Raw genomic sequence first — 13,110 nt, 5'->3', positions numbered from 1 at the left:
CAGTAATATCCAACAGAGACGGTGGCCCAATGCTCAGGGGAAGGAATCAGAGCCCTCAACCTGGCTCTAAACTCACTGACCAGAGTGGTTCTAGATCACCACATCGCTCCAGATTTTCTTCTAGCTGAGCAACAGGGCGGGGGGCTGTGCAGTTGCTAACACTAGCTGCTGTACCTATGTTAAATACCACAGGACAGGTAGAAATAAGCAAAGAATTTGCTTGACCAGGCTAAGTGGCTTCATAAGTTTAATCAAGGTTCAGGAGGCCAAGACATATGGCAAGCAATCAAAAGTGTACACCCTTCTGTCACATGATTCCTACCTCTTCTAGGACTCTTGGTTGCTGTTGTGTTACTGCTTCTCTTTGGTCCCTTGCATATTTAATCTTTTGGTCAAATTTGTATCCTCCGGATTTCAAAAGTTCCACCTTCAGATGATGGTTGTCCAAGGATATCAACCCACCCCACTCCAAAATCAAAAAGAAACACAGCCACCATATGGAATTCCTTTTGAGATAAGAGAAAAATATGATAGCTTAGCACAGGCAGCATGAGTTCCACTCCTCTGCACCCTCAATCAGCAGGAAGCAGTTTCAGAAGAAGAGACCTCCATCCCTAAACCCCTCAAGAATGAGGAGTGTGAATTTCTCAGGGTGGGGGATTGAGATTAATCAGGAAACAGGCCCTGAGCTAGCGGCTGCACCAGTGAAGGATTCTGCAGGGCAACTTTGGACAGCAGATTGCAGGCAAGATTGTAAGCTCCGCTCCCCACCCCCCCCCCCCCCCCGCATCCTGTTTCCTTCTAATCTCCCTGCTTGCAGGTGTTTTTCAGACAGACCAGTTGAAACCAGACTGGCAAGGATTGAATTATGTCCCCCCACAAAATGTGTGTATCAATTGGGCTGGGTCATGATTCCCAATATTGTGTGATTTTCCTCTATGTTGTAAATCCTGCCTCTATGATGTTAATGCGGGAGGATGGGTGGCAGTTGTGTTAGTGAGGCAGGACTCAGCCTACAGGATTGGATTATGTCTTGAGGCAATCTCTTGAGATATAAAAGAGAAAAGCAAGGAGAGGGACAGGGGGACCTCATACCACCAAGAAAGCAGCACCGGGAGCAGAGTGTGTCCTTTGGAACAGTGATCCCTGCATGAAGAAGCTCCTAGTCCAGGGAAACATTGATGAGAAGGCCGACAGTAAAGTCTTGCCCTGGAGCTGATGCCCTGAATTTGGATTTTTAGCCTACTTTACTGAATGAAATAAATTTCCCTTTGTTAAAGCCATCCACTTGTGGTATTTCTGTTATAGCAGCACTAGATAACTAAGACACCAGACCCCTGAGCATGTGCTGCAAGACAATCAATGACCTGAGGTTTGGACTCGAGCTCTGGGACTCATGCCAAGAAACTGGGGATCACTGGACTTCAGAAGCAGGGTCCATCTGCTAATTCCATGCTAATTCCTAGCCCAGCTCCACAATAAATATACATGCCACTTACCAGGAATTTAATGAATATGCACGACTTCCCCTTTCCCACATAGCATAAAAACTTTCTTCCGCCCTTTGTTTGGGGAGACAGTGATTTGAGAGTGATTTCCTTGCCTCATTGCTTGCAGCAAGTAATAAACTATGCCTGCTTTAAGTCTGCTTGACTCTTAGTTATTCTTAACAAGAGTACAAACGGTGAACCCTTGCATTCGGTAACACTGCTGTAACAGAAATAGCACAAGTAGATGGCTTTAACAAACAGAAATTTATTCTCTCAGACTCTAGGAAGCTAGAAGTACAAATTCAGGGCACCAGCTCCAAGGGAAGGCTTTCTCTCTCTTGGCTCTGGGGGAAGGTCCTTGTCATCAATATTTCCCTGGTCTAGGAGCTTCTCAGCATAGGGACCCTGGGTCTGCTTCCAGCTCTGCTTTCTTGGTGGTAGGAGGTGCCTCTCCTTTCTGCTTGATTCCTTTTTTATCTCAAAATAGATTTACTCAAGATACAACCTAATCCTGTAGATTGAGTCTTGTCTCATTAATATAACCACCTCTAGTCCTGCCTCATTAACATCATAAAGGTTAGGATTTACCCCACATAGGATAATCACATCAGATCACAAAATGGTGAGCCACCACACAATACTGGAAATCATGGCCTAGTCAAATTGATACACATTTTTGACGGACACAATTCAATCCAAAACAACTGGAACAGTAGTTAGGCAACATGTTTCACACTTCTGTCTAACACATATGGGTCTTGGATTTTTTTTTTAACCATCGGCCATTTCTAACTGCAAGTGCTTCCTCTAGCAGAGTAGGGAGACAAAAATGACAAGCTGCATTTTATGAGAGATTTGCGCTTAGAACTAAGACAGAGTCACTTAGGATAAGAAAGGATTGGGCTCAGACCCTAGCTAGAAATCCCAGACATGCCAAGGTTTTAGCTTTGGAATGCTCTTTGGCAACCTCATGGGAACTCATTTGTTCCCAGTCTCCTCTGCAGATTGATGCTCTGAGCAAGGGAACTTTTAACAGACCACTCCTGGAAATTTCCATCCTGTCATTGCTTTGTAACTAACATGAAGCACTCTCTCGTCTTTCAATTGTCTTTCAATTATGGCTTTTAGCCAACCGATGTATTCACATACCCAATAATGTCAAAGAGTGTGCTTTACTTTGCCTTTGACTGACCTCAATCACTGTAAATCAATCAGAATATTATATTTTATATTTCCTCCTCCAGCCTTATAACCATGTGCCCCAATTGCTCTCCCTTGGATTCCTGTGCTCCATTTGCTGAGACTTCACGTTTCCCAGTTGCAACATTCTTTTGTGCTGCAGCTGTCTTTATTTCCCCAATAAAACTCTGTACTTTCAATTTTAACCAAGCTTCATGATTTTGCTCTGTGATAGCTTTAAGAAGACTTCAGGGGATATTTTTGGTTGAAGGTTTAAAGATTATCTCAGGGCAATAGCCTCAGGGGATCATCCAACCTCCATGGCTTCAGAAAGTCTAGAGTCCATTAGAATTTTAAATTCTGTTCTGCATTTTCCCCCTTTTGATCAGGATTCTTCTATGGAATTTTTGATCAAAATGTTCAGTAATGATAGCCAGGTACCATCTAGTTTTTCTGGTCTCATGGCAAAGGAGGCAGTTGTTCATGGAGGCAATTAGCCACACATCTGGATATACATATTTTTTAATTAGCACAAGTGTTATTGTTACTTGATTTTTAAAAATTATGATAAAGTTTTACTTAAGTATACATTTTTTAAAAACATCTTTTAAAAAAATAAACAGTATCTTTATCTTTCAAAGATGGAACTATATGCTACAAGAAATAGGCAAAAAGGGGTAGTGGGAAGTGGGCCAGGGAGAGTGATGGGCAGAAGTTGGGCAGCGAAATGCCTATTTCATTATAAGCCTTTAACACCAGAACTTTATATCTTAGCACTATGTTCACATATTGCTTTAATATAACTCGTTGCCATCGAATCAATTACAACTCATAGCGACCCTATAGGACAGAGTAGAACTGCCCTATAGGGTTCCCAAGATGGATTTGAACTGCCAACCCTTTGGTTAGCAGCTGTAGCTCTTAACCACTGTGCCACCAGGGCTCCCACTGTTTTAACATAAGTGCAAAAAATCTAAACCATAATTACGGTTTCAACAAAATATAACAACAAATATTATAAAGTACCTTTGTGGCATACAGGACACTGATGGATGTGAGTGTGTTGATGACAGCAGAGATGTTGTAATAGAGCTTAATCATTATTTACCGTAACATGAAGAATAAGCATGTTACTTAGAAATACGTAGGCAAATAGCAGAACAGTTCAAAAAGTTAAAAATGATTGTCTCTGGGAGCAGGATTAGAGGATAGGGTTGTTCTTGTAGTTTTTGCATCGGCTGACTTCTAAAATTTTGGGCACATATTACCTTGGTAGAAGTAAAAATTAATTTACATAAAAAGTAAGTAAATCCTTCTCCAGAGACTTTTCGTTTGTTTGTTTTTGTCTTAATTACAATTCTTCGATTCTTTTTTTGGTGTATGGCATGCAAAGATCTAGAACAGCAATCGTTTTTCCTCTGAAAGAGCCCTACACTCACCATTCCAGGACAATATATTAATTAATCCTTGTTTTCCCCCCATGATTTGTGCACACTCTTTAGTGATAATTATTTACACTAGAACGTTTCTTCTGCACTGTGTCCTTGCCCTGCTACCACACTGACTTGCGTTACAGTGAGAATGAGTCCCGTGTGATGAAGAGGGCCATTCAGGAGGAAAAAGAACAGGATGTGCAAAAGTGGGGGTTTACAAAAGCAGGTGGCTTCTAAAACGCATGGTTTAGAGGAAACCTGCCAGTGAAGAGATGATGAATGCTAAAGCTGCCAGAGTGTCGTTAGTTAAAACAAAGCTCTCCACGCGCTGTCCTTCGGCGGGAAACACTACGCTTTGTAAACTGAACCCGATAAACCAGGTACAGGCGGAGGCTGGGCGGTCCCGTTTTGAATCCGAGCGCTCGTGCCAGCACCGGCAGAGATTGGCTGTGGTCGAAGGACCGACGGAGCGGACGTAACTTCCGGCTCGGCAGAGCGGGTCTTCCCGGCGCAATGACCACCGGGGCAGAGTTGCGGGAGCGGCGGCCCGGAGTCGGAGTGGGAGTAGTGGTGACTAGCTGTAACCATCCTCGTTGTGTCCTCCTGGGGAAGAGAAAAGGGTCGGTTGGAGCCGGCCGTTTCCAACTTCCTGGGGGCCATTTGGAGTTCGGGTGAGCAGCTGCTAGCCGTCCTGGGGAAAGTGGAACTTGCGTGGGAGAGACGAGCGTAGTACGTCCGGTCCGTGCGTAGCTTGCGTCCGTATGTGTGCGCGCGTTTTCGCGCCGACCCCGCGTCCGTTCTCGCTCGTTTCCTCCGTTCCGCCCCTTTGTGCGCGGGGTCCAGCAGGCTCCTGCCAGCAGGGGGCGCCGAGCCGCTGAGCCTGCTGGGTCCGGTGTGAGCTCCGCTGGCTCGGTCCTTTCAGCTCTGTCTGCTTGGCCGCAGCTTAGAGCTGCTTTGTGAGATGTTTTTTCTCCTTAGTGAGAAAATCATAGATGTTTACAAAGCTTGAGCAGTCCACTTTTCTCAATTAAAATATCACGGTTTGCCGGAGATGTAAATACACAGGCATGTTTAATACTTACTGGCCTCCAGAGGGAAACCTTGGTCGCATAGTGGTTTAGTGCTACGGCTGCTAATCAAAAGGGTCGGCAGTTCAAATCCACCAGGCTCTCCTTGGAAACTCTATGGGGCAGTTCTACTCTGCCCTGCATATAGGGTCGCTATGAGTCGGAATCGACTCGAAGGCACTGGGTTTGGTTTTGTTTGTTTGGCCTCCAGAGTTTACACTCTAATCATTCAAATGGGCTAGTGAAATTCTCTGGACCTCAGTTTCTTCATCTTTAAAATGAGCAGTATTCTCAGTATTCACAGTTTTCTCCAAGGTCCCTTTCTGCTTTCTCATTCTGTGATTTGATGATACACCAGACCGACAGAGGAAAGTTGGACAGTTAAAGTCAGTTGTACCCAAGGGTGAAGACAGCCTGGGAGTGTGCAAAAAATTGGGAGTCTGAAGGGAGAATAAGGTTAAAAATGACAGATAAACACCAACTAGAGCATTCAGACTTGGCACTTGTTTTTCCTTTACTATAAAAAGTTTGAAACATAATCGTAATAGTAGAGAAGTGACCAATAAATTCTTATGTATCCATCACTCAGCTTATTCTTGTTTCATTTGTACTACCTCATCTCCACCCAACACACACTTTTTCGGGAACATTTTAAAGGAAATCTGATATCCTGTCATATGCCAGAACAGTTCAGTCTGTATTTCTAATACCAAACCAATCGCTGTCAAGTTGATTCCAACTCATGGTGACTCCATGTGTGTCAGAGTAGAACTGTGCTTCATAGAGTTTTCAGTGGCTCAGAGGCATGTGAAAGCTAGATAGAAAATTAGAAAGACCGAAGAAGAATTAATGCCTTTGAATTATGGTGTTGGCAAAGAGTATTGACTATACCATGGACTGCCAGAGGAACGAACAAATCTGTCTTGGGAGAACTACAGCCAGAATACTCCTTAGAAGCGAGGATGGCGAGACTTCGCCTCACGTACTTTGGACATGTTATCAGGAGGGACCAGTCCCTGAAGAAGAAGATCATACTTGGTAAAGGGGCAGCGAAAAAGAGGAAGACCCTCAATGAGATGGATTGATGCAGTGGCTGCACAACGGGCTCAAACGTTGCAATGATTGTGATGATGGCGCAGGCCAGGGCAGTGTTTCGTTCTGTTGTGCGTTGGGTCACCATGAGTTCGAACCAACTCGACAGCACCCTCCAGGGCTCCAAAAAGCCTAGAGTCCATGAGAATTTGAAATTCTGTTCCCCATTTTCCCCCTTTTGATCATGATTCTTCTATGGAATCTTTGATCAAAATGTTCAGTAGTGGTTGTCAGGCACTATCCAGCTCTTCTGGTCTCATGGTAAAGGAGGCAGTTGTTCATGGAAACTATTAGGCATACATTCCATATCCACCTGTTCCTGATCCTCCTTCCTCTGTTTCTCCAGGTAAGTAAGAGACCAATTGTTATGCTCTGGATGGCCACTTACAAGCTTTTAAGACCCCAGGCACTACACAACCAACTGGGACATAGAACAGAAGCAATAAACAAGTTATTGGGCCAGTCAACTGAGATGTCCCATGAAACCATGACCCTCAACTTCCAAACCAAGGAACCAAATCCCATGATGTGTTTGGTTGCACATAAGCAGCCTCAACAGCTACTCTTTTTTTTGTCATTGTAAATATGACACAACTTTCACCAATTCAACTTTTTACAGGTGTAGTTTATTGACAGCAATTAACAATAATCGGCTATGCAACCCTACCCTGAATTCAATTTTTCTATCACCATTAACCCCTCTTTGCACCTCCCTCCATCCCTGGTAACCACTAATAAACTTTGGTCTCTATACATTTGCTTTTTTTTGTGTTTTTGTATAAGTGAGGTACGTCATACAATATTTGACCTTTTGTGATTGGCTTATTTCACTGAATATAATGTTTTCTAGCTCAATCCATATTGTAGCAGGTATCAAGACTTCATTTCTCCTACTGGCTGAGTAGTATCCCATTGTATGTATGGATCACATTTTGTTTATCCATTCATCTGTTGATAGGCATTTAGGCTGTTTGCACCTTTTGGCTATTGTGACTAGTACTGCAATGAACGTTGGTGCGCACATCTCCTTTCAAGTCTTTGGGTATATACCTAGGAGTGGAATTGCTGGGCCATATGGTAGGTCTATATTCTCACAACAACCACATAAGAAAGTAATAGATTCTCTTTTTACTTGTTCAAGTTTATATAGGTAGAAAATTGCTAGCAGAGTTGAAACTCAGACCTAGGTCTAGTTAACAAAGCCTGCACCTTAAATTAATCAACTAAACTGCCTCCTGGTTGCATTGGTCTGGAGGCATGCAAATTAGTGCTGAATGGATTCAATGGTAATACTTATCTGAAATCATTTTGGTCTTCAGATAGATACAAGATATACAGAATATCAAAGGCAGGGTTGGCGAAGTTTTGTTTGGAAGCGTGAATCAATTGTGGTACTTTTTGCTTTACCCTAGAAGCTTCTAGCCAAGAATTTCATGGCAAAAAAAAATTACATACATAGAATTGAATACAGTGGTGTGTTTCTGTTTTCCAGTGAAAGCTGGGAAGAATGTGCTCAAAGGGAAACCTTGGAGGAAGCAGGTCTTCACCTGAAAAACGTTCGCTTTGCCTCAGTTGTGAACTCTTTCATTGAGAAAGAGAACTACCATTACGTCACTATATTAATGAAAGGAGAGGTGGACTTGACTCATGATTCAGAACCAAAGAATGTAGAGCCTGAAAAAAATGAAAGTAAGAGAATTATATAATAGTGCATTTTCTTGGAGGAAAGCATATAGTCTGTAGTCTGAAGGACTGTTTTTTATATACGTTTTTGTTAGTTGCCATTAAGTCATTTCCGACTCACGATGACCCCACGTGTGCAGAACTGCTGCATAGGGTGTTTAAGGCTGTGACCTTTTGGAAGCAGATTACCAGGCCTGTCTTCTGAGGTGCCTCTGGGTGGGTTTAAACTGCCAAGTCTTGCAACTAGTAGTTGAGTGCTTCACCACTTGCACCACCCCCCGCAAAAACACAAACCCATTGTCGTTGGGTCGATTGCGACTCATAGCAACCCCATAGTACAGGCTACTAAGCTGCCCCAGAGGGTTTCCAAGGAGCGTGTGGTGGATTTGAACTGCCATCCTTTTGGTTAGCAGCTGAATTCTTAACCACTCTGCCACCGGGGCTCCAAAATATATGCACCACCCAGGGTACTCCTTAATATATATGTATTAACATAACCCAAATTAACATATATATATAAAATATATATACTGACGTATATATGTTAACATTATATTTAACATATTTATATATAAGAATATATACTAATATATATTAAGGAGTACCCTGAGTGGTACGTATAGTATACATATATGTATTTTATATTTATATATGTATATCTATAAAGGAAACCCTGGTGGTGTAATAGTTAAGTGCTATGGCTGCTGATCAAAAGGTCGGCAGCTCAAATCCACCAGGTGCTCCTTGGAAACCCTGTGGTGCAGTTCTCTGTCCTTTAGGGCTGCTATGAGTCGGAATCGACATGACGGCAATGGGTTTGGTTTGGTTTTGGTATATCTATAAAAGCTATAGTGTATAAATGGAGCCCTGGTGGCACAGTGATTAAGAGCTATGATGAGTTATGGCTGCTAACCAAAAAACAGGTCGGCAGTTCAACTCTACCAGTTGCTCCTTGGAAACCTTATGGGGCAGTTCTACTCTGTCCTATAGGGTCGCTATGAGTCAGAACCAACTTGACAGCACCTAACAACAACCATAGTAGATAAAGCCTCTGCATTTTGCTTGTTCACTATTTAAACAAACGTTGAGTGATACCAAATCTGGATTTTTACCACGATGTGGCCTTTGTAAAATTGACTTCATATTCAAATAACAGCATGTTTTAAATGATCACTTTTCACTTTTTAAGATCTTTGTTCTAAATACAAATTATATTTCTATAGTCCACTAATGCACAGAATCGCTATTGCAGTTTATTAGTAGTAAATCATTTTTAAATTCACTTAATATTTTCTTTATTAGCTTACCAAAATAAACACCCTTTGTTTCAGCTAAATAAGTTGATTTGGTTTCTTTCTGTTCTAGGTTGGGAGTGGGTTCCATGGGAAGAATTCCCTTCAGGGGAGCAGCTTTTCTGGGGACTACGTTGTTTAAAGGAACAGGGCTATGATCCTTTTAAAGAAGAGTTGGATCATCTGGTAGGATACAAAGGAGATCATCTCTAGGTGACCAAGAAGATTCTTCAATTTTCTAAAAAGGCAAAGTGAGATCTAGGCAGACAATTAAGATCACCTATATTTTGGAATTCCTGTATTTTACCTAAAAAGTTCTATTTGATTGTTACTTTATTTAATCTCTTAAATACCCACCATTTTTTCAGCCAATAATTGTGAAAAATATTTGGGTTTGTGTAATTGAATTGCATTTCAGCCACAGCATATGTGATGAATGGTGAGATTGTGTAAATCTGCTTCCTGTGTGTATATAAGATACATGCTGTGCATTTTGTTATTACTAGCTGGCGCGGAGTAGCGTGCAACAGAATTTGTCTTTGCATTTCAGTCCAAGTAGAGATCCTAACTTAACTGCTAACACAGTATCACTGTTGTGGAATTTATCATGTTTGTTGGTTTTCCCCTTCTCTTTTGCTTAAAAAATACGTGCTTGGTAATATATTGTGACAGTCCTTGTAAGTAAAGAGAACACAGGAAATGAGGGAGCATTTCCCATGTTTCTGATTGAGTACCTAAACCACAAGAAATGTGGGGTTATTGTAAATAAAGCTGCTGTGAACACCCTTGTATGTGATTTTGATGCTCATATGTACTCATCTCTGTTGAATATACATAAGAGCGAAAATGCTGGGTCACAGAATATGCATATCTTAAGCAGTTACTGAAGAAATTTTAATGCATTTATAAGATCTGCTTCGGACCTCACTGGGTGTATTATGTAATATATAGTATATAAATCCTATTAACTTTCTAAAATACAAAACTATTCCAAACTCTGAAATACATTTAGATCCAAGGGTTTGGGATGAAGGGTTGTGGAGTTGTATATATGCATGCAAAACGAACATGTTTAGGACAGTTGATTTCTATGAGATAAATATGAAATTCCCATTTCCCTCCAATCCTCTACCCCATCAATGCTCATAAAAAGGAATCTATGTATTTGTTAATCCTACGTGTCTTTCTGTTTGTGTTCATTTGTCGTTATATTCTTTGTTTGGGTTTATACATGAAAACCAAGAGAGGGAAGAAGTGCCGAGAGTCTGGGATAGTGAATGGCCGTGACCCAGGAGGATCCTTTAGAAAGGCTTTAGGGCAGTGGCGCTCAAACCCGGATGTGCATAGGCCTTGTTTTGGTCTCTTAGTGCTGATGTAACACAAATACCCGAAGTGATTGGCTTTAAAGAATGAATTTATTTTCTCACAGTCCTGAAAAGTCCGAATCAAGGGCACTGGCTGTAGGGAAGGATCGTTTCTTGTCGTTAGCCCTGGGCAGTTCTTGGTTCCTTGGCTTCTAGACAACCCTCACATGGCTTCTGTCTTTCCTCATATGTGTGTCTCTGTGTCTATTCTGCTGTTTTAATAATTCAGAAGTGATTAGATTTAGAACCCATCCTACTAGGATATAACCTAATTGACGTAACAAAGAAAACCCTATTTCAAAACAGGATCGTATTTACAGGAAACTGTAAAAACACCAAACCCATTGCCCTTGAGTCAATTCCAACTTATAGCAATCCTATAGGACGGAGTAGAACTGCCCCATAGAGTTTCCAAGGAGCAGCTGGTAGATTGGAATTGCTGACCTCTTAACCTCTTAACCAGCTGATTGATCTCTTAACCACTGTGCCACCAGGGCTCCATTTACAGATACAGGGGCCAGGATTTCAATACATATTTTGGGGGGACACAATTCAATCTGTAACAGGCCTCTTGCAGAGATTCCAACCAAGCAGGTGGGGAGTTGAATCTTCTAACAAGCCCTGGTGATTCCAGTACCCACAATTTGCAGCCACACTTTGGGAAATACCACTTCAAAGACATTTTGAAACTTAACAGATAAGGCCATTGTGCTTTGCACAAGTCTGACATCCTTAGTGTGGAGCATGCTTTTCCTAAAAGTGACTATGGGTTACTAGTGCATTTTATCTTAAACTTTGGACACTTTGAATGGAATGTTGTAATATATATTTGACAAGATAACAACATTGCTATTTAAACCCCGTGCTCAGGGGACACTGAGCTTCTCTTACTGGTGGTATAATTTGGGAAGAGGTAAGGGTGATGGTTGAACAATATGATGAAATAATTAATGTCAGTGAACAGTACATGTAAAGATTGTTGAAATGTTAAATATTTTGTTACATCTATATTTACCACAATAAACAAAATGCTTTTAAAAGCTAAAAAAAAAAGTGAAATCCTTGCTACACAGTAGAGAGAGAAGCAGTACTCTGAGTATGGAAAGCCTAACCAGGTTAGAAAAAAAATTGAGTGGAAAGAATTTTGAAAAAGTGCATCCTTAAAGCACTTACTAGTGGTGCCTGAGGATATTTTCATACCAGCCTGCAACAACTGTTTTCAATGACAGGGAGGTGGATAACGTTGGGTCCTTGACTTTACTGGTGACTTGGTTGTGAAAAAATAAAGTTGCTTTGCCTGTGAACTATAATATTGGACCCATTGTTTTTTCTTTCAGATAGACTTTAGTTCTCATACTTGCTGTACACAATAGCATCCAAGACAGGGCCAGGGATGCTCATTTTAATTACAGTATGATGAGAGTGAGCCTCAGACTTTTCCTTTCAGTACTCCAGGATCAAAGAATGAACTTTTTAGTGTGGGAAAAGCAGCAACATTTCTTGTTTTTGTTTTAAAATTTATGCCAATTTTGGATTATACTTCATGAGGAACCATATGTTTGACTATAAAAATGTTTTGTCCTGTATCTTTAATACTCATTGGTTCTTGCTACAACCCTTGGGAGGTATTCTTAGTTCAGTTTGAAAGCAAGGGTGTTGCAATAAGTTGAATTTGGAACTCGGCTCCAGATATTTTATTTCTTTATTATACTTAACAGTTACCTGGATTTGTCTTATTTCTTTGCTTATGGACTTAATGCCTGTCTCTACCTCTAGCCCCCTGCCTCAGATATAAATTCCAGGAAGGCAGGGCCTCTGTCTTACTACGGAATCCTCAGCACCTAGAGGTGCCTGGCCCATAGAGGGTATGCATGCATGTGATGAATGAATGGATGAGGGCTATGAGGGGATTAGGCTCCATCAATATGGCAAATGTTCTTCTCATTGCCTGACCCCAGATTTGGCCTAGGAATCCTTTGCGGCACCACACTCCAGGCCACCAGCCCCAATCAATAAAACTAAAAAAAAAAAATTTTTTTTTTTTTTTGTCAATAAAAGATAACACTAATTGAAACCTGTATCCCTGGACTACATGACCTCAGGGTTCTCTAATGCTAATATTCTTTGATTCTTTGTATCAGAATGTAAGGTTGCTAAGACATTTAAAATGGACCTTTAAGGAAAAGATTTAGGGAAAAATATGGAGCCTGGGTGGTGCAAGCAGTTTGTGATTAGCTGCTAACATAAAAGTTGGCAGTTTGAACCCACCCAGTGGCTCTGTGGAAAAAAGACTTGACAAACTGCTTCTGCAAAGATCATAGTCAAGAAAACCCTATGGAGCAGTTCTACTCTGTAACACATGGTGTCACCATGAACCTGAACCAACTTGACAATTACGGGGTTTTTTTTTTTTTATGCTCTATTTAAGAAGTATAAAAAGTATCCAATGTGGCAACAAAACTTTGCTTTAAATAACCATAAAGTCAGGCATTATAAAGAAAATCATTTTC

At 41.2% G+C, this 13,110-nt stretch overlaps 1 protein-coding gene across 1 annotated transcript; it reads left to right on the top strand.

The window, feature by feature from the left end:
• Positions 1-4,602: 4,602 nt before the first annotated feature.
• Positions 4,603-12,078, top strand: NUDT15 (nudix hydrolase 15). Its single transcript, XM_049853109.1, has 3 exons — positions 4,603-4,773; positions 7,754-7,950; positions 9,310-12,078. Exons 1-3 carry the CDS (start codon positions 4,616-4,618, stop codon positions 9,447-9,449), a joined length of 495 nt encoding a protein of 164 aa, XP_049709066.1. The 5' UTR covers positions 4,603-4,615; the 3' UTR covers positions 9,450-12,078.
• Positions 12,079-13,110: the final 1,032 nt, after the last annotated feature.

The sequence above is a fragment of the Elephas maximus genome, chromosome 14, assembly GCF_024166365.1.
Source record: "Elephas maximus indicus isolate mEleMax1 chromosome 14, mEleMax1 primary haplotype, whole genome shotgun sequence".
NCBI classification, from domain to species: domain Eukaryota; kingdom Metazoa; phylum Chordata; class Mammalia; order Proboscidea; family Elephantidae; genus Elephas; species Elephas maximus.
This window is presented reverse-complemented; position numbering and strand designations above follow the sequence as displayed.

Excerpts from the sequence above, each read along its gene's own strand:
- NUDT15 (XM_049853109.1), top strand. The coding sequence starts at position 4,616 with ATGACCACCGGGGCAGAGTTGCGGGAGCGGCGGCCCGGAGTCGGAGTG. Across the intron at positions 4,774-7,753 it reads GGGGGCCATTTGGAGTTCGG|TGAAAGCTGGGAAGAATGTG; the intron begins GTGAGCAGCTGC and ends TCTGTTTTCCAG. Across the intron at positions 7,951-9,309 it reads AGAGCCTGAAAAAAATGAAA|GTTGGGAGTGGGTTCCATGG; the intron begins GTAAGAGAATTA and ends TTTCTGTTCTAG.